Source organism: Phascolarctos cinereus, unplaced genomic scaffold (assembly GCF_003287225.1).
Source record: "Phascolarctos cinereus isolate Bilbo 61053 unplaced genomic scaffold, phaCin_HiC Scaffold_726;HRSCAF=1367, whole genome shotgun sequence".
NCBI lineage: Eukaryota > Metazoa > Chordata > Mammalia > Diprotodontia > Phascolarctidae > Phascolarctos > Phascolarctos cinereus.
In genome coordinates, this window is record NW_027556098.1 from 114,714,141 (window position 1) to 114,733,432 (window position 19,292).

Sequence of the window (19,292 nt, forward strand, 5' to 3'; positions counted from 1 at the left end):
GATCTGGTTTTATGGGGGGGAACAATATAATTCATAAACCACTGGTTAATTTGATTTAAAAAGAAGAAAAGCAAATTATTAGTATCAAAAATTAAAACAATGAATGCACCACCAATGAAGATGTAATTAAAGCAACTATTATGAGTTATTTTTGCTCAATTATGTGCCAGTGAAACTGACAATTAAGGTGAAATGGATGAATATTTGCAAAAATATAAATTACTCAGATTAACACAAAAGGAAATAGAATACTTTAATAACCCTAAGAAAAAGGAATTGATCAAATTATAAATGAGCTCACCAAGAAAAAAAAACACCCAAGACCAGATAGATTTACAAGTGAATTCTGCCAGACGGTTAAAGAATGATTAATCCTAACACTATATAAACTACTTGGGAAAAAAATAGGTAAAGGAGTCCTATGAGATTCCTTTTATGACACAAATATGATTTTGATACTTAAACCAGGAAGGGCAAAAACAGAGAAAGAAAATTATAGGCCAATTTCTGTAATGAATACTGATGCAAAAAAATTGAATAAAATACTAGCAAGACTACAGCAATATATCACAAAGATCATACATTATGACCAGATGGGATTTATACCAGGAATGTAAGGATGGTTCAATATTAGGAAAACTTTCAGCATAATTGACCGTATCTATAATAAAGCCACAGAAATAATATGATTATCTCAATAGTTGCAGAAAAAGCTTTTGACAAAATGTAACACCCATTTCTATTAAAAACACTAGAAATTATAGGAATAAATGGAGCCTTTCTTAAATGATAAGAAGTATCTATTTAAATCCAAGAGCAAGCATTATGTGTAATGGAGATAAGCTAGAAGCTTTACCAATAAGATCAGGAGTGAAGCAAGGATGTCCATTATCGTCACTATTATTCAATACTGTATTAGAAATGCTGACTACAGCAATGTGAAAAAGAAATTGAAGGAATAAAAATAGGCAACAAGGAAACAAAATTATCACTCTTTGCAGATGATATGATGGTATATTTAAAGAACCCTAGAGAATCAACTGAAAAAAAAACTAGTTAACACAATTAACAATGTCAACAAAGTTACAGGATATAAAATAAACTCTCATAAATCACCAGCATATCTATATATCATCAACAAAACCTAGTAAGAAAGAGATAGAGAAATTTCATTTAAAATATAACTGCAGACATTATAAAATACTTGGGAGTCCACCTGCTAAGACAACTCTGGGAACTATATGAACATGATTACAAAATATTTTTCACTCAAATAAAGACAGATCCATACAATTGGAGAAATATTCATTGCTCATGGGTAAGCTGAGTCAATATAATAAAGATGATAATTCTACCTAAATTAATTTATTTATTCAGTGCCATATCAATCAAACTAGCAAATAATTATTTTATAGAGTGGGAAAAAATAATAATAAAATTCATCTGGAAAAGCAAAAGCTCAAGAATATCAAGAAAATCAATGATTGAAAAACATGAAGGAATATAGCCTGGACATACCAGATTTCAAATTATATTATAAAGTAGTAATCAACAAAACAATCTGGTACTGGCTAACAAATAGAGTGGTGGATCAGTGCAATAGGTTGGGTACACAAAACATGGTAGTAAATGACCAAAGTAACCTAGTATTTGATAAGCCCAGTGATCTAATCTTTGGGGCAAGAACTCACCATTTCACACAAATTGCTGGGAAAACTGAGAGCAGTTTGGCAGAAACTAGGCATAGACCAACAACTCATTCCACATACCATCATAAGCTGAGTACATGATTTAGATACAGAGTGATATCACAAGCAAATTAGAGGAGCATGGAAAATTTTACCTGTCAGACCTATGGATAAGGGAAGAGTTTATGACCAAACAAGAGACAGTCACGAACATGAGAAATATAATGCATTATTTTAATTACATGAAATTAAGAAGTGTTTGCACAGACAAAACCAATGCAACCAAAATTAGAGGGAGAACAAGAAACAGTGGAACTTTTTTTATAGGAAGTTTCTCTGATAAAAGCCTCATTTCTCAAATATGTAGGGAACTGATTTATAAAAATAAGAGCCATTCTTCAGTTGATAAATGGTCAAAGGATATGAATAGACAGTTTTCAGAAGAAATCGAAGTTATCAATAGTCACAAAACAAAATGCTCAAAATTATTTTTGGATTAGAGAAATGAAAATTAAAACAACTCACACCTATCACAACTACCACCTCAGACTGGCTAACATGAGAGAAAAGGAAAATGATAAATGCAGGAGTGATTGTTGAAAAATTGGGAGACTAATGCATCATTGAAGGAGTTGCAAATTGGCCCAACCATTCTGGAGAATATTTTGAAACTATGACCAAAGGGCTATAAAACTGTGACTCAGCAGACATATAAGTATATATATGTATGTATGCATATGTATGCATACCCTTTGAGAAATACCACTACTACTAGATCTGTATCCCAAAGTGATCAAATAAAAGTGAAAAGAACCCTTATATACAAATGCTTATAGTAGTTCTTTCTGTGATGGCAAAGAATTAGAAATTGAGGCAATGCCCATGAATTAGGGAATGACTGAACAAGTTGTAGTGTATGACTGTGATGTAATGCTATTATGCTATAAAAAATGACAACAGAGATGATTTCAGAAAAACCTGGGAAGATTTACATGATGTGATGCAAAGTGAAGTGAGCAGAACTGGGAGAACATTATACACTTACAAGCAATGTTGTAATGATGATCAACTATGAAAGGTTTGGATACTCTGTATAGACAATTCCAAAGGACCTGGGATGAAAATGCTATACACATTCTGAGAAATCTGACAAACTCTGAGTGCAAATTGAAGCATACTTTTTTTCTTTGTTTCTTGTTTTCTATTTTTTTTTTTGCAACATAGCTAATATGGAAATACATTTTGCCTGATTTCACATGTATAACTGATATCATATTCTTGCCTTCCCAATGGGTGGAGGAGGGGGTTGCAGGGCAGGAGAGAATTTTTGGAACTCAAAACTTTTTTTAAAACATTAATGGTATTGTTTGCTGATTTTAGAGGGAAAGGAGAAGGAGAAAATAGTATATACCATGTCCACAACAATGTAAATGAAAAAGTGCTAAAAGGAAGGTGAATACTGAGTAATGGAAAAACAAAACCTTCCGCTCCCTCATGGAAGAGAAGTGAGGACCACTAGAATAATACATATGTGTGTGTGTGCGGGCGTGTGTGTGTATGTATGTATGTATATGTGTGTACATGTGTATATATATGTACATATATGTGTGTGTGTGTGTATATATATATATATATATGTAAAAATCACATAAAGTTCCTTTATCAGATATTGTGTCTTATTGTTTTTATTTGTTTCCACATCTGTAGAATGGAGATAACAGTAGCACCTACTTTCCGGGTTGCTATGAGAATCAGGTGAGATTATATAGACATAGAAAGATAGAAATAGAGATATACATGCATATGTATATATGTGCATACACATATATTTCCATAGACATACAGGTATTAGCATGTTGCAAACCTTAAAAATGTGAATAAATACTAAGGATTATTTGTCAAAATTTAATTTGGAAGTTAGAAGTAGGAAATTACTATAATATAAAGCTATAATATAAAATATACTAATAAGTTGTATTTTATAAATATTGAGATAGATATTTAAATATGGGGAAAATGAATAAATACATAAGATTCTGTGTGTATATAAGTTTTTGTTCTGTGTCTGCCTATAAAACAAAATACATTCCTGGGGGAGGGGGGTAACATTTAAAGTCCTTAACAATCTCTGTCTTCGATCTATATTTCTAAACTGATTTCACATTACTTCCTACTTATATACTCTCTGTTCTAGTCAAATGACCCTTTATGCCTTTGTACAGGCTGTTCCTCATGCCTAGAATAATCTTTCTCCTCATAATCTGCCCATTGGAATCCCTATTCCTGCTCATGTCTCAGCCTAAGTGACACTTTCTATACTAGGCTTTTCACGTTCCATTCTATTTGTTAGTGTTCATGCCCATGCCTGACAAATGACTTTGTATATTTTCTTTGTACTTATCTATGTATGTGTACCCACTTCTTCCTACCTAACCCATCCACAGATGTAAGCTCCTTGAGAACTGGGACTCCTTTCATGTGTTTTCAGGACAAAAGTCTTTGTATCCAAGCTCCTAATACAGATACATGGCACATAATAAGCACTTAATAAATTTACCTTCTTTGCATCATTGCAGGAAGGCCACACTATGTGGAACACATATTGACAGGCTAATTTGAATCCTGTTGTGATTACTATCAATTCTTGATTTTTAGATGTTTCAATCATTTTTTCAAGAAATTCTTTCTCAATTTCAGGGCCTGCTTGGTCAAGGATTGCTTTTGATATAAGTCCAATTTCAAAAGAATTTTGAGCTGATACAGAATTCACAATCACATCCACCTGAAAAGGAAAAAAAATAACTGAATACGAGATTTGACACTGCACCATTACTACCCTGCAAAGACTCACATTACCATCTCCCTGGTTACTGCCATTAGCTCCCACACACCCTCCCAGACTCTAGTCTTGCCATCCCTCCAACCCATACTCCACAGCACTAAAATAATTATTTTCCTGACAGATCTCAGAATGTCATTTCTCTTCCCAAAACACCTATTCAACCTGATTCTGTATCACAGTATCTGATGTTTCATTTCCCCTACAAATTCACATGTTCCAACAGGACAAGAGCCATGTCCATATACCCATTAATTCTTAGCATCATATTCTGTACATGGCTGATACTTAATAAACTGATGGATTTAATTCTTAAATTTTTTTGTTTAGACCTGTGATTTTATCATCCCAGGGACCTCCCAGTGTGGAAACTCTCTGCAAAAACATAGACTGCTAGTTTCTCTGCAATGTATAATTGAGCTGTCTGGGATCCTGAGAGGGTAAAAGGACACACAATTAATAGATCTTCCTGAATCCCAGCTCTCTCCACTATGCCACACTGTCTATGGAATTGCACGTATATAAAACACAATCTTTTTTTTCTTAAATGTAAATCAGAACCTATACTTTCTAGAAAAGCTACCAAGAACATTATATACAGGTACTGGTAGATATTTGGACAGTAGTTTCTTAACTCAATTTTCATAAAATGGCAATTAAATTCATTTGGTTCAGAAATCATCCAAATGCAACTATCTGGGCTAAAAAGAAATGATAAGGAGAAATATTAGGATAACACTTGCTCCCAAATACATCAGTCAGATCCTGTTGTAATGGAAAATATGCAAGCTATGGAGTTGAAAACTCAAGACCTCAAACCTTAGGCTTCCTGGGACTTATTTGTGTGGCCTTGAGTAAGGCAATTACTTCATCTGCAAAATGAAAGGGCTGAATGCAGTGATCTCTAACATCTCATCCAGAATCATTATCCTTGGACTATGTCTCCTTTGAGCGTATTATAAGTCCTATAATGCATGGGAGTAGTTTTGTCATTTCTTTGCTAGTGCCTGCTTTTCCAAATGGTCCACCTTGATAGCCATACTCTAGCCATGCAGTAAGGGAAACTGGAAGGTCTTATCCAGACACATTTTGTGAGCACAGGGAAATTCATCCTTGTGCAGCTTAATTGTTCATCATTATTGGCGTGTTGTCTTCCCCCATTAGACTGTAAACTCCTTGAGAGCAAAGGTATCTTTGATGAGAGCAAGGTGCTTGATGCATAACAGGAGCTTAATAAATGTTTAGTGTCTATTAGCTGACTAGTACCTAAGGATATTAAATATAATGCCCAAGAGAATTAGCTTTCATTTGTTATGCCAGTTGGATTTAAGCCACCCTCTCTATTTCATGCAGTACCTAGTTCAGGGTTATATGCCAATCAGACACTTTTTGCATAAACGAAATACTATTTTAAAGTGATAATCCCCAATTTTGTTCCTCTACTCTAGCCAAGCTGATTCTTCTCACACTATGTATTTATTCTTCCTGCCCTCTATAAAGGCATTCTATACAACTAGGATGGCCTTCCTCTTCTCAATCCACATCCACCCCTTTGTTCAAGATTTAACTCTAAGCTCACTTTTTTGAGATTTCTTTGATTAGCTATCCTCAACTTGATCTTTTCTTTATATGTCTTTAATATGTGTATATTAGGTTGACACTTTAATTTTCTATTTCTTGGGCACTATTCTCTTGCCCTTTCATATAAATGTGCTTTGTTCCCTCTACTGTAACATCTTGTATACTGTAAATATCTCTAAAGAGGAACTGATTCTTTTATTTCCTTTGTATTTCTCCTAGTTTAGTAGGGGTTTTGCAAGGTGTTCAAAAATGCTTACTAGCTAACAGCCACAAAGGAGGGTGTTAACCTAAAGATCCCCAGATTTACCTGCTGTTTCTCAATGAATCCCTCTATAAGCTGGAGGGTCACGTTGTTGAGGGTAATGGAAGCTAAAGGTGGGGCTACTGCTGTGTTCCCATACAGAAACCTTTCACAGCTTCTTTTAAATGCAGCCACAGTGGGTTCCTCATTGCTCACCAGATGGATTTCTTTTAAGATGTTGCTTCTTTGAAAAGGAAATGTCACAATGGTTTTTACAATGATGGCTACACACATATCCAGAGGGAAGCCAAAAATCCCAGAGCTTAATGCAGGGATTGCCACTGTCTTTATGCCAGAAGATCCACTGACTACATAATTCAGAATATTTATAATGGCTTCTTGAAGTTGAATGTAACATCTTTGTTCATCTGTCACCTTCCACTCTGGTCCAACAGCATGGATAATCTCGGAACAGGGAAGTCGGCCTCCTCTTGTTGTAGCTATTTGACCAGTTGGCACTTTTCCAAATTGCTGGATTATTTTTTTACTGTCCTCTTCAATAATAGGCCCTCCTGCCCTCAAGAGGGCCAAGGCCAGGCCTCCTCCATGGTAAAGGTGTTCGTTGGCAGCATTAACCACAGCATCCACAGTATGTCTAGTAAGATCATCTTTCCAGACAGACAGCTCTATCTGGGAAGGCAATATTTTTCTGAAGACCTTGGCAGAATCCATAACACTCTCCAGGTTACAGGTACACTGAAACTTCTTATTGATAACATCATTGAACAATGATTCAAAGCTTTTCAAGATTTTTAAGTTATCACTGCCAATGTTAATTTGTAGACTCTTTTGTTCCATGAGGCCTAAGGAATGGACAAAACAGGAAATGAACTGGCAAGCCAGTGTTTCAATGGAAATAAGATAAAGTCAAGCATGAATCTTCTTTCAACCTAGAAACTGTGTTCTCTACTTGTAAAAAGGTGATGACCCTTTGTAAGCACTACAAGGTCTTTCTCTTTATTCTTGAAAATGAAATGTTGAACCAACCCCCTTTGATGAGACCTAAGAGAAGCATAAAAAAGGTAAACATGAAAGAGAAATCACAAGGGACTTAATAAGATTAAAATGCTTGTGTTCCTATATGGGAAGAAGATCTATGTAAGCCCTAAAAACTTTCTCATTATTAGGGCAGTTAGAAAGAGTGTACATAAACCGAGGAAGGAAGAAGAGAAGATGGAAATAGTGAACACAGAGCAATCAGAACATAGAACTTGTAAAAAACAGCAACAACAACAATAAAGAGGCACAAAAAATGCCAAAGAAAATAATAACTAAAAAATCAGAATTGGCTAAATAGAAAATGAAGTACATAACTTCACTGAAAAAAATAATTCCTTAAAAATTAGAATTGGAAAGGACCCATATATACAAAAATATTTATAGCAGCTCTTCCTGTGGTGGCAAAGAATTGGAATTTGAAGGGATGCCCATCAATTGGGGAATAGCTGAACAAGCTGTGGTATATGAACGTAATGGAATACTATTGTGCTATAAGAAATGATGAACAGGCTGACTTCAGAAAAACCTGGAAAGACTTGTATGGACTGATGCTGAGTGAAGTGAACAGATCTAGGAGAACATTATACACAATAACAGCCATGGTGTGCAATGACTAACTTTGATCAACTTAGCTCTTCTCAGCAATACAATGATCTAAGACATCTCCAAAAGTCTCATGATGGAAAATGCTATCCACATCCAGAGAAAGAACTATGGAGTTTGAATGCAGATTGAAGCATACATTTGCTCTTCTTTTCTTTTCTCTTCTGTTTTGTTTTGTTTCTTCTTTCTTGTAGTTCCTCCTGTTGGTTCTAATTCTTCTTTACAACATGACTAATGTGAAAATATGTTTAATAGGAATGCATATGTAAAGCCTATATCAGATTGCACCCCATCTTGGGGAGGGAGGGAGAGAAAATTTAAAACTCAAAAGCTTATAGAAGTGAACATCGAAGACTAAAAATACATTAATTAATAAAAAAAAATTAGAATTGGGCAAATAGAAGCTAATAACTCCATGAGACATCAAGAAACAACAAAACAAAGTCAAAAGAATTTAAAAAATAGAAGAAAATTTGAAATATATCATTGGAGAAACAATTGACATGGAAAATAGACTAAGGAGAAATCATTTAGAAATTATCGGACTACCTGAAAACCATGATCAAAGAAAGAGCCCTAGACATCATATTTCATGAAATTACAAAGGAAAACTGCCCTGATAGCTTAGGACCAGAGGGTAAAACGGAAACTGAAAGAATCCACTTATCACCTCCTGAAAGAGATTGCAAGATAAAACTCCCAGGAATATTATAGCCAAATTCTAGAGCTCCCAGGTCAAGGAGAAAATGTTGTAAGAAGCCAGAAGGAAACCATTCAAGTACCATCGAGCCAAAGTCAGAATAACACAATTCTTTAACTTAAGCTTAACGTTAAGGAATGGAGGGCTTAAAATATGATAGTCCAAAAGGCAAAAAAGCTAGAATTACATCCAAGTATAACCTATCTAGCAAAAGTGAATGTAATCCTTTGGGGGTGTAATCCTTAATGAAAGAGAGGACTTTCAAGTATTCCTGGTGGAAAGACAAGAGACAAACAGAAAATATGACATTCAAACCCAAGACCTAAGAGAAGCATAAAAAGATAAACATGAAAGAGAAATCATAAGGGACTCAATAAGATTAAAATGCTTATGTTCTTATATGAGAAGAAGATCTATGTAAGTCCTAAAAGCTTTCTCATTATTAGGGCAGTTAGAAAGGAAGGGGGAAGAGAAGACAGAAATAGTGAGCACAGAGCAATCAGAATATAGTACTTAAAAATATGACAAAAGTAAAAGATAGGATCATGAAACTAGAAGGAGCCTTGGCAGTCATCCAATCCAAATGCCTACTTTTACACCTGATGAAAGTGAGGCCCAGAAAGGTGAAATGATTCGCTTCAAGGACACTTCCAGTCAGTAGCAGACCAACCAGGGATCCAAACTCAAATATTCTGATTCTGTCTTAAATGCACATTCTACTACACCAAACTGCCTTGTCCAGAGAGGCCAAGCCGTGTGTTCATTGGTGAATTAAATTATTTTGATTAAATTACAAGTGTTCTTCACTGAGCTTTTTGTTGAGTGGACAATCCAGTTTTACGACTGCTTATTACATACGTTCTCCAATTCAGATATTTCATTTGGTAAATGAGGGAATTCCTCTGAGGAATTTTTCCTCTTGATTAGCTAGAATCAAAACAGGAATTCCCTCAGCTTGCTATCAATATTGTTTCAATAAAGACTTTCTTCCAGCATGGTATGAACTATGTCAACCAGAAGGTAAAGCATAACTTAATTGAAAGGACCTATTACGTATTGCTTGTTGGGGCATCTGGGTGGTACATTGAATAGAGTGCCAGGCCTAGAGTCAGGAAGACTACTCTTTCTAAGTTCAAATCTGGCCTCAGACATTTACTGACTGTGTGACCCGGGGCAAGTCATTTCACCCTGTTTGCCTCAGTTTCCTCATCTGTAAAATGAGCTGGAGAAGGAAACGGCAAACCTTCCAGAACCTTTGCAGAGAAGACACCAAACAGAGTCGTGAAGAGTCAGACATGACTGAAATGGACTGAACAACTGAACAACAACAAATTAGGTGTTGCCATGGTCTCTAAGAAGAGCATGGGATGTTAGTTGTCTTATAGTTCAATGAAGCCACATAGCCAGAAGTCATTAGCCTATGCACATCCACCCTGGCCTTGAGACCCTGCCAATCCAAAGCGGACTGCCCTTTCAGAAACAGGCAATCTGTGATCAAGTGCCTAAAATGGCTGCTGCCAAGGAATTCCAGCTGAGAGCTCTTCAAGAGACCAGGAGCTTTAAAGTGAAAGGGTTCATCTGAGGACACCAATTGAGCAGTATCCTTGTTACACTGCTATAACTCACCAGTGACATGGAAGGGGTCAAAGGAATATAAGTTGTTACAGAGATGACAATATTTTTTTGTACTAGAATCACTTTTTAAGGTCCTGATCAACGTTTCTGGGATTTTAAAGCTAGTCTTCTTGTTATTTACTATATAAGAAAATTTTAAAAGGCTTAATAACCTGAATAACCTGTTGCCTTGGGAAAGTGGGAAAGAAAAAAAATGTAGGTTCTAATCTCCACTGGTGGAACAGAATTTAAAACTTTGCATCTTGGTGAGCCATAGAGAATGAGAATGAGAATGTTTTGTTACCTACAAAACCATTCAACCCTCTATAAAATTTGCTGATTAGATCAGTATCTCTTTTAATTAATCCTTTTGCATATGTTACAAATCCAAATCCCCAAAATGGGGCCATGGTGATTCATCTTGCCTGCTGTCTTACCACTGGATCCCCAGGAATCTACAGGAGAAAGTGAGGCCAATTTTGCACAGCTCTGCCTCATCTAAATCCAATTCACTTGCAAATCAAAACATCATCCTCATGAAGTCATTGGTCTTCTTTGAGAATGAAGGATGAACAACAAAACAATCATCCAAATAATAAAAAGAGAAGCTTTCTTAAGCTGTCTAAAAACTTGGATCCCAGATGTGACTGACAGGTGTGTTATTATCATTGAGCAATTCTCACAGTGCATCCAAGGTAACAGTTTATGTAAATTTAGACACACTGTGCTAGAAGGGGCCATCTTCTAAATCTCCCAGCATTGAGAAGACTTGTATGAACTGAAGACAAATGTAGTGAGCACAGTCAGCTGCACACTTTGGACAATAAGAACATTGTAAAGACAAACAACTTTGAAAGATTCAGAAACTCTGACAAAGACTTAAATGCACTTAATTAAGAACTTTTGGACAGAGTACTGGTGGACTCAGAGTGGAAAATGAGACATGGTCAGTGTAAAATCTTTTTTTCTTTGATTAGGTATATTTGTTACAAAGGGTCTTTCCTCCACTCACCATGGGTTTAGGAGGAATAGGTGTGAGGGAGAAAATATCAATTTTTGTCAACTGAAAAAAAATAATTTGAGAAAAATTCCCCAAAATCTTTCAATGTAAATATTTTCATTCATGACCAAGATCAAAAGCTTCCATTTCCATTTGGTTATCCAGTTCTAGAAATGAACAGAAACAAAGCAATCATCACCAATCAGCATCCACTTCATGGGTGAACTACAACATGTTGGGGGGTTTTTTCCTTAATTTTTAAATCTTATTACAGTGAGGATAGCAAATTGTTCAGATCTTATATACAGATGTTTACTCTGTCCCTTTGTTTGATTGTTCTGATTTCTGAACTTCTTCTACAGTATGACAGCTTGGGGCAACTTGGTAGTAGAGTAGATAAAGTGCTGACCTTTGAGTCAGGAAGATCCAAGTTCAAATCCAGCCTCAGACACTAGCTGTGTGACCCTGGACAAGTCACTGAACCTTAACTGCTCCTCAGTTTCCATTATCTGTAAAATGGTGATAATAGCACCTGCATCACAGACTTGTGAGGATTAAATAAGAAAATACATATAAAGTATTTTCCAAACCTTAAAATACTTATATGAATGCTAGCTATTATCTCCTTCTGGTTCCACATTTAAGAAGGTCTACTTGGACATGCTCACAAGGTGCAGTTTAAAAAGGGCTAGATTTGGAGTTAGAGAACCTCTGTTCAAATGCCTGTTCTTCTACTTATTTCACTTATATATGAGCTTTGACAGATTTGTTAATTTCTCTAGACCTCAGTTTTCATCTGGAAAACTGATCTCTACTGCCCTTTATACCTAAAAATCTTTGATCAGGCCCTGGTCAAAAGGCAGATTTCCTGAGGGGGATTAGAGGGTAAATGATCAAAGACCATGGGTAGGTGTGTACACAAAATGCTCAGAGCTGACCACCTGATAAGGAGGTAACAGCATCAGGTCAAAAATCAACAAGAATTTACTAAGTGTTTAAAATGGCCTGGATAGGGATCTACCACAAAAGTCCAAGTTGATTAATATGGACATGCTGAGTTTGGGATAACAGTAAGACATTCCATGAAAATGTTCAATCCAACTGGAAGTGTGACAGGACCTTACATGGGAGGTCAGGATTAATGAGGTAGATTTGGGATTCACCCATCTAGAGAAAGATGTGAGTATGTCACAAGTTCCTGTGGGGAGAGAATATAATGAAAAATGATTGAGAGATTAAAATGGCAGAAGTCAATTAAATTCAATTAAAAGTAATTATAGGGAATGCCTTTAACAGAAGCGTACCTGTAGGCATTTTATAACAAGATCAGAGATCTCTAGAGATCAGCTATGCTATTTCTTCTAGGTGTGATTTTACTGATAGTACCTTGGTAATGGTTGTCACTAACCTTCACTCACAGCAGATGTCCTTACAGCAGCAGTGTCACTGGAGGAAGAAGCAGCAGACATTCTCTCAACTTTGGCAGATCTCAGATTTCCTAAGGGAGTTGTCTATATTGTTGTCTTAATTTAAAAAAAAAGCAACAAGGAATCAATAGAATTATTTTTGAAATATTGAACAAGTAAGTACAGACTCCAAATGGATTCAATACTAGGATTTAAAAAGAAAACAACATTAACAAGGTTGTTTTGATCGTTAACTTTATAAAGATAACCACCAGGGGCTGAAGGAGAAGAGGACAAAGAGACAATGAACCATTGACGTGATGAAGCCTGCATTGCAAAATTAGGTTTGGCTGGATTTTCAAATACATTCATTCTAATTTGGGATTTCTTCTGATTAACAACTAAAAAACACACAAATAGTCTGGGAGAAGGGGCAGAGAAGCTACATAAATAGATATAAAATATATAAAATTTATTATGCCTAAAAAATGGGGAGAAAAGAGAAGAGGAAATTGAAGAACATTTGGTGATAGGTGTCACACATGGCACACAGTGAAAAGCAGACTAGATTTGGGGTCAGAGCAGCTGACTTCAAATCCTGGCTTTGCCACCATCACACTGTGTAACCTTCCTCCAACTTCATTTGTAAAGTAGAGGCTTTGACTAGATGGTCTTTGTGTCCCTTCCAGCTCTAGATCTCTGATTTTAGAAACATCAGTTGTTCAGTCATTTTTCAGTCATGTCCATCTCTTCATGACTCCATTTGGTGCTTTCTTGGAAGATACTAGAGTGGTTTGCCATTTCCTTCTCCAGCTCATTTTACAGATTAGGAATCTAAGGCAGATAGGGTTAAGTGACTTGCCCAGGGTCACACAGGTAGCAATGGGCTGCAGCAGCTTGCCCAGACTAACTTCCCAGCCCTCCTGAGGGGGGTACAAGGGGCTCTATTTCTAACATTAAGAACCTTGCCCACTGAAAAGTTTAACAATAAACTTTTGCCAACTTGACTTAAAGATTGCTTGAGTCTGTGAATTCATTCCAGATGACCCTGTCTTGTACTCTGGTCTTTGAGGAGTCTCAACCTCTCAGACCACAACCGTCCTATTCCCTTGTCTCATCTCCTTTCCCTAAGAGGCAGCAATGAGGGAGGAGTTGAAATGCAATGGCCCACCCCCATTTGGAAACATATACTTATCAGGAATATCTTGCTCTTATTATGAAAAATTGTCTATAAAAGGAGTAGGTGGTTATGCTATATAAACTTTTACTGTACTCCTCTAAGGTCACAGATTGCTTAAGAATCCTTGCCCACTATGTAATGTAACAATAAATCTTTGCCAACTTGACTTAAAAATGCTTGAGTCTGTGGATTCATTCCAGACAACACTAAGTGTTATCACCCTGATTGTATGGATAAGGAAAAAAAAACAAACAAACTAGGAGCAGACCAGTGATGAAATAATTTGTTCAGGTTGACACAATTCTTGTAATGTACTCCAGTCTTTGAGGGGTTTCAACCTCTCAGACGGCAGCAGTTGGAGGGAGGAAGAACTATGATGTTCCAAACCTTCCTTGTTTCCCTCAAACTTCCCACAATACCCCCTCCTATTCTCTCAGCTGAAGACTTCTTCCTTTTCTCGCATCTGACACCCCTCTGACATTATTCTTCCTTACTACTTTCTCTTTCACTTCACTCTCTGATGAGATAGCCCTTCTCTTGGTCAAGGCCAAACCATCTTCATGCACCCTTAAACCCATCCACCCTCATCTTCTCCAGGTGGTGACACAGCCATGATCTCTACTTTCTCCAATCATCCATTTCCCTCATCTATTAATTCTTTCCCTGCTGCCTACAAACATGTTCATATTCATGTTCAAAAGCCCTCATTAGGTTATACCATCCCAGTAGCTGTCTCTCCTTCCCTTCCCTGCTCAATTCCTTGAGAAGACTGTAGATGCTAGAAAGATTTCCCTTCTACTCTCTTGTAATGAAAATATGGCTGCTTGCTTCATCATTTAACTGAAACTGCTTTCTCCGAAGTTACCAATGAGCCCTTCCTTAACATATCTAATGACATTTTAAAAGTTCTTAACCTTCTTGACTTCTGCAATATTTGACACTATTAATCACTTTTTTCTTTTCTTTTTTTTTTTGGTAAGGCAATTGGGGTTAAGTGACTTGCCCAGAGGCACACAGCTGGTGAGCATTATGTATCTGAGGTCAGATTTGAGCTCAGGTCCTCCTGACTCCAAGACTGGTACTCTATCCACTGAGCCACCTAGCTGCCCCTTAATCACTTTTTTCTACTAGGTATTTTCTCCTCTCTGGAATTTTTATCACACTGCCATCTCTTACTTCTTCTCCTAACTGCCTGACCCCTCTTTAGTCTCCCTGATTGGATCTTCATTCTTGTCACACCCAGTAGATATATGCCCCTCAAAGCTCTATCTTGAATTCTCTACTTTTTTCTCTAAATTATATCACTGGGTAGTATTCTTAGCTCCCTTGGATCCAATTATCATCCATATGCAGATGATTCCCAAATTTTATATATACAGCCTTAGTCTCTCTCTCTCTGGGACTACAATTCCATTGCACCAACTTCCTTTTGCACATCTTAGCCTAAATGCCCCAAAGGCTTCTGAAATTTAATATGTACATCTTAGCCTAAATGTCCCAAAGGCGTCTCAAATTTAATATGTCCAAACAAAACTCACCTGTTTGATAAATTTATATTTGCACACACATAAAACAGGACACATCTTATAAAGATATGCACATGTGTATCCTACTGCTTGTTAATATACAGTTGATTTTCTTTTTTATTAGGAGATGCATATGTATGTTTGTGAGGAGTTTCTATATTATGGTATAGTTATTTCATTTATTTATACTCACATAAATATATTTATATAATATTCATATCACAATATATTATATATTTGATATGACTACATACTGTGAAGATTCAAATTTAAAATGGGAAAATTTTAGAAAACTTTTCCCCAAGCCTTTTTTTATTTAAGATGTCCTTCTCTCTCACCAACTGAATTTGAGGAAAACATTAGAAATACTGAATCATGATTTTTAAAAAAGAATTGTGTCAATCTGAACAAATTACTTCATCACTGGTCTGCTTCTAGTTTTTTTTTCCTTATCCATACAATCAGGATGATAATACTTAATGTAAGTATAACTAAATATAAAAAGTATAACTACCCCAAAATGGAAAGGTTAAGTACCAAATGAAATAATATATTTTAAAATTATACTTTGTAAGCATAATATTGAAAGGTAGACTAGTATAGGGGATTAAGGGACAGCTTGGAGTCAAGAAGACCTGAATTAAAGTCTTCCCTCAATTTCTTAGTAAGTGTATGCCAAGGCCAGGAACTTTGGTGCTCCAGGGACCTATCTAAATTACATCCACTTATTTACGTAAGGAGAATAGTTTTCCCACACTAATGAAATCATAGGACCAGATGGAAAGAAAATAAAAACCTTTGAAGCATTGTTTAAGTTATTACCATGTATTGACTGGTGTGTGGCTTTTATTCTCCTCATTCCTTCCCACCCCCTCCCCAAGATTTTTATACAATAGAACAGGTGGAGTTTTAGGAAAGTATGCAATGTTCATTTCTATATAGAGAAGACAAGTGGTACAACATGACTCAATTCGAGAGCAAGTTTGTTGTTGTTGAGTCTGTCCAACTCATGGTTGTTTTTTTTTGGGGGGGGCAAAGGTACCGCAGTGGTTTGACATTTCCTTCTCCAGCTCATTTTACAGATGAGGAAACTGAGGCAAACAGGTTTAAGTGACTTGCCCAGGGTCACACAGCCAGTGGTCTGTGGCCAGATTTGGTCTCAAGTAGAGGAGTCTTCCAGGAGACTCCAGGCTTGGCACTCTATCCATTGCGCCATCTAGCTGTCCCTTAAAAGAAAGACATAGTTCGATCTCCTGGAGGAACTGACATTTTCGCAAGAAAAGAAAGAATTTGCTCTGAGCTTCTTTTTGCAATTTTTTTTCTTAAACTGAGACTCCATGGATATATTCTCCTCGAACAGATCTCCAAGGAACAGGAGTAAACAGTATCAGAAGTAGACGCTCATACGTTCCTAGACCTTATAGCTATTAAACCTACAAACCTTGCTCAAAGGCAAAGATAAGTGGAGAAGAGGGGACAGTGCTGATTCTGAAATCCGGTCACTTACCTTTGAAAATCCCGGCTCAGCTCCCTGGTCCCAGAGGCAGCTAGGTGGTACAAGTGGAGAGAGTACTGGCTCTGGTGTCAGGAAGACCTGAATTCCCGTCCAACTTCAGACACTACCTGTGTGACACTTAACCTCTGTTTCCTTCAGTTTCCTAAATTGCAAAATGGGATAACAGCACCTACCTCCAATGAGATATTTGTTAAGCACTTAGCACAGTGCCTGGCACACGGTAAGCGCTATAGAAATGTTTATTCCCTTCCCAGTGAGACCTTCTGTGAGTCATAACTTCTCTGAGTCTCATTTCTCTCCTTCTTAATATTAGGACCCTGAACTAGCTAATCTCTAAGGTCCCTTCTAAGTCCAAATCTATGATCCTATGAAGCTAAAACTTCTGGGCTGAAAGGTGCTCCTGGCTTGCCTTGTAAAGCTCTGTCTGAATTCTGAACCACAGTCTACCAATGGATACATGCTCTTTTAAAAAACAGAGGAGACACAAGTGTGCTTTTCATGGCTTCAAATTTTCTGGAATTTTGACAGCTTGATATGTGAATCCCCTTCCCTCAAACAAGACCCTGAAAGTAAAACTGACCCCATTTTCCAAGCGCTCTCTCATCAGCCTAAAGGAAGTGAGCAGGCGTCCTGGTTCTAGAGCTCTGTTGATTAGGGAGGGGGCCGGAGCGGGGCGGGGAGGCTGGAGAAGGTGCTTCTTGTGAGGTCCAGGATGTCTTTCTTCCCTCCCGCTAGAGGACCCAACCCAGCCTTTGCTTACCTGAATAAGCTTTGTCCGCAACAACCAGAGAAATGGATTGTGAAGGTGAAGGATAAGAAAGGAGCTTTGGGGAAACGAAACTGAAAGTTTGCAAGCCATCAGGGGCGGGTCAAGGGGCGCGGGGGTAAGGAGAGAGAAATTGAGCTAAGGAGCAAGGAGGGAGTGCTTGTTTAACCCTTGCTTCTGCCCTCTCTGCTCTCCAGTTATCCCCTCCAGAGCCGAAGAAGTCCGGAGGAGGCGAGTGCACGGTCAAAGCCGGCCCCACCGAAGGAACTTTCTGGGCAGAGTTTTTGTAAAGAGAAAGTGAGCAGAAAGGGCCTGGGGGAGCCGCTGAACAGAGACCAGCGTAGGAGGAAAATCTGCGCTGGGAGACGGGGTGAACTGGGAAAGGGCACCAAAGTGGAGGAACCCAACCTGAGCCAGGGGAAGGGGTACTGGGAAACAGGGCTTGGGTTAATAAGAATAATAGCTTGCATTTATATAAAACCTGCTATGTGCCAGGCACTGCGCTAAGCTCTTTACAAATATTATCTCATTTAATCCTCGAAATAACTCTGGGAGGTAGATACTATTTATTATCCCCATTTCACAGTTGGGGAAACTGAGGTAGAGGCTAAGTGTCTTGCTCGTGGTCACATAACTAGTAAATGTCTGAGGCCACATTGAAACCCAGTTCTTCCAGACTCTGACCCCATCACCACCAACTGGCCCCTATTGGTGGAATAAATTTCTGTTCCTTTAGAGACTTGCTCTCATCTTCATTCAGGAACTCAGGTTTACCAAGGAAAATAAAGGATCCATCCTCTTTGTACCATGTCAATATACATTCATCACAGTTGTGTGGTTTCACCTCCTCCATATTATTAGAAAACCAGGAATCTCCCAACAATACCATCCTTTATCCCATAAATCTTTCTAGCAAGAAGGTGGCTTGAATCACCCCAGTGGAAAAGAAAACTGCCAATTAAGGGAGACGTGAGCTGTTTCTCCTGGGGTGAGGCAGGGAAAGAGGGACCAAGATTATATGTCTGAATCATCTGCGTTCTCACTATCCACTGTATTCTCCAAACCGTGACTGAATGGGCTGGACCTTGAGTTTTCTCAGGAATGATTTACCTCCCCTTATCTCCCATATAGGCCATTATCTGGGGTTCAGGTTCAGTGAAACTCCAGATTTGAATAATAATGAGGTAGAAAAGAGGAAAACAGATAAACCTTTAATTACTTCTACATTAAGATTCTGTGTCAGAGTGCAGAAGAAGCCAAAGCAGACAATGAAGGCAAATACAAAACTAAGAAATGTTGTAGAACATTATTGGCCTACAAAAGTGTGGATGATGGTTTTTTTTTAAAGAAAGTAAAATCACGGGAGCAGTTAGGTGGTGCAATGGATAAAGCTCTGGCCTTGGAGTCAGGAGGACCTGAGTTCAAATCCGGCCTCAGACACATAACACTCACTAGCTTTGTGACCCTGGGCAAGTCACTTAACCCCATTGCCTAGCCAGAAAGAGAAAGAAAGAAAGAAAGAAAGAAAGAAAGAAAGAAAGAAAGAAAGAAAGAAAGAAAGAAAGAAAGAAAG

At 37.5% G+C, this 19,292-nt stretch overlaps 1 protein-coding gene across 8 annotated transcripts in view; it reads right to left on the reverse strand.

Moving 5' to 3' along the window:
* PARP9 (poly(ADP-ribose) polymerase family member 9) overlaps window positions 1-19,292 on the reverse strand; it is a 57,132-nt gene that overhangs the window by 24,468 nt on the left and 13,372 nt on the right. Inside the window, exons 1-5 of one of the 8 annotated variants that reach the window (XM_020985948.2) lie at window positions 17,714-17,831; window positions 16,945-17,095; window positions 12,734-12,848; window positions 6,416-7,212; window positions 4,246-4,470 (exon numbers count right to left, since the gene is read on the reverse strand). In XM_020985948.2, coding sequence (XP_020841607.1) covers window positions 4,246-4,470; window positions 6,416-7,212; window positions 12,734-12,794 — 1,083 coding nt within the window. In that variant the 5' untranslated portion in view covers window positions 12,795-12,848; window positions 16,945-17,095; window positions 17,714-17,831. Of the gene's footprint in view, window positions 1-4,245; window positions 4,471-6,415; window positions 7,213-11,337; window positions 11,493-11,734; window positions 11,835-12,733; window positions 12,849-16,944; window positions 17,691-17,713; window positions 17,832-19,292 lie in introns of those variants that run through there. The other 7 variants (XM_078146735.1, XM_078146736.1, XM_020985943.2 and 4 more) reach the window with 7 other exon arrangements.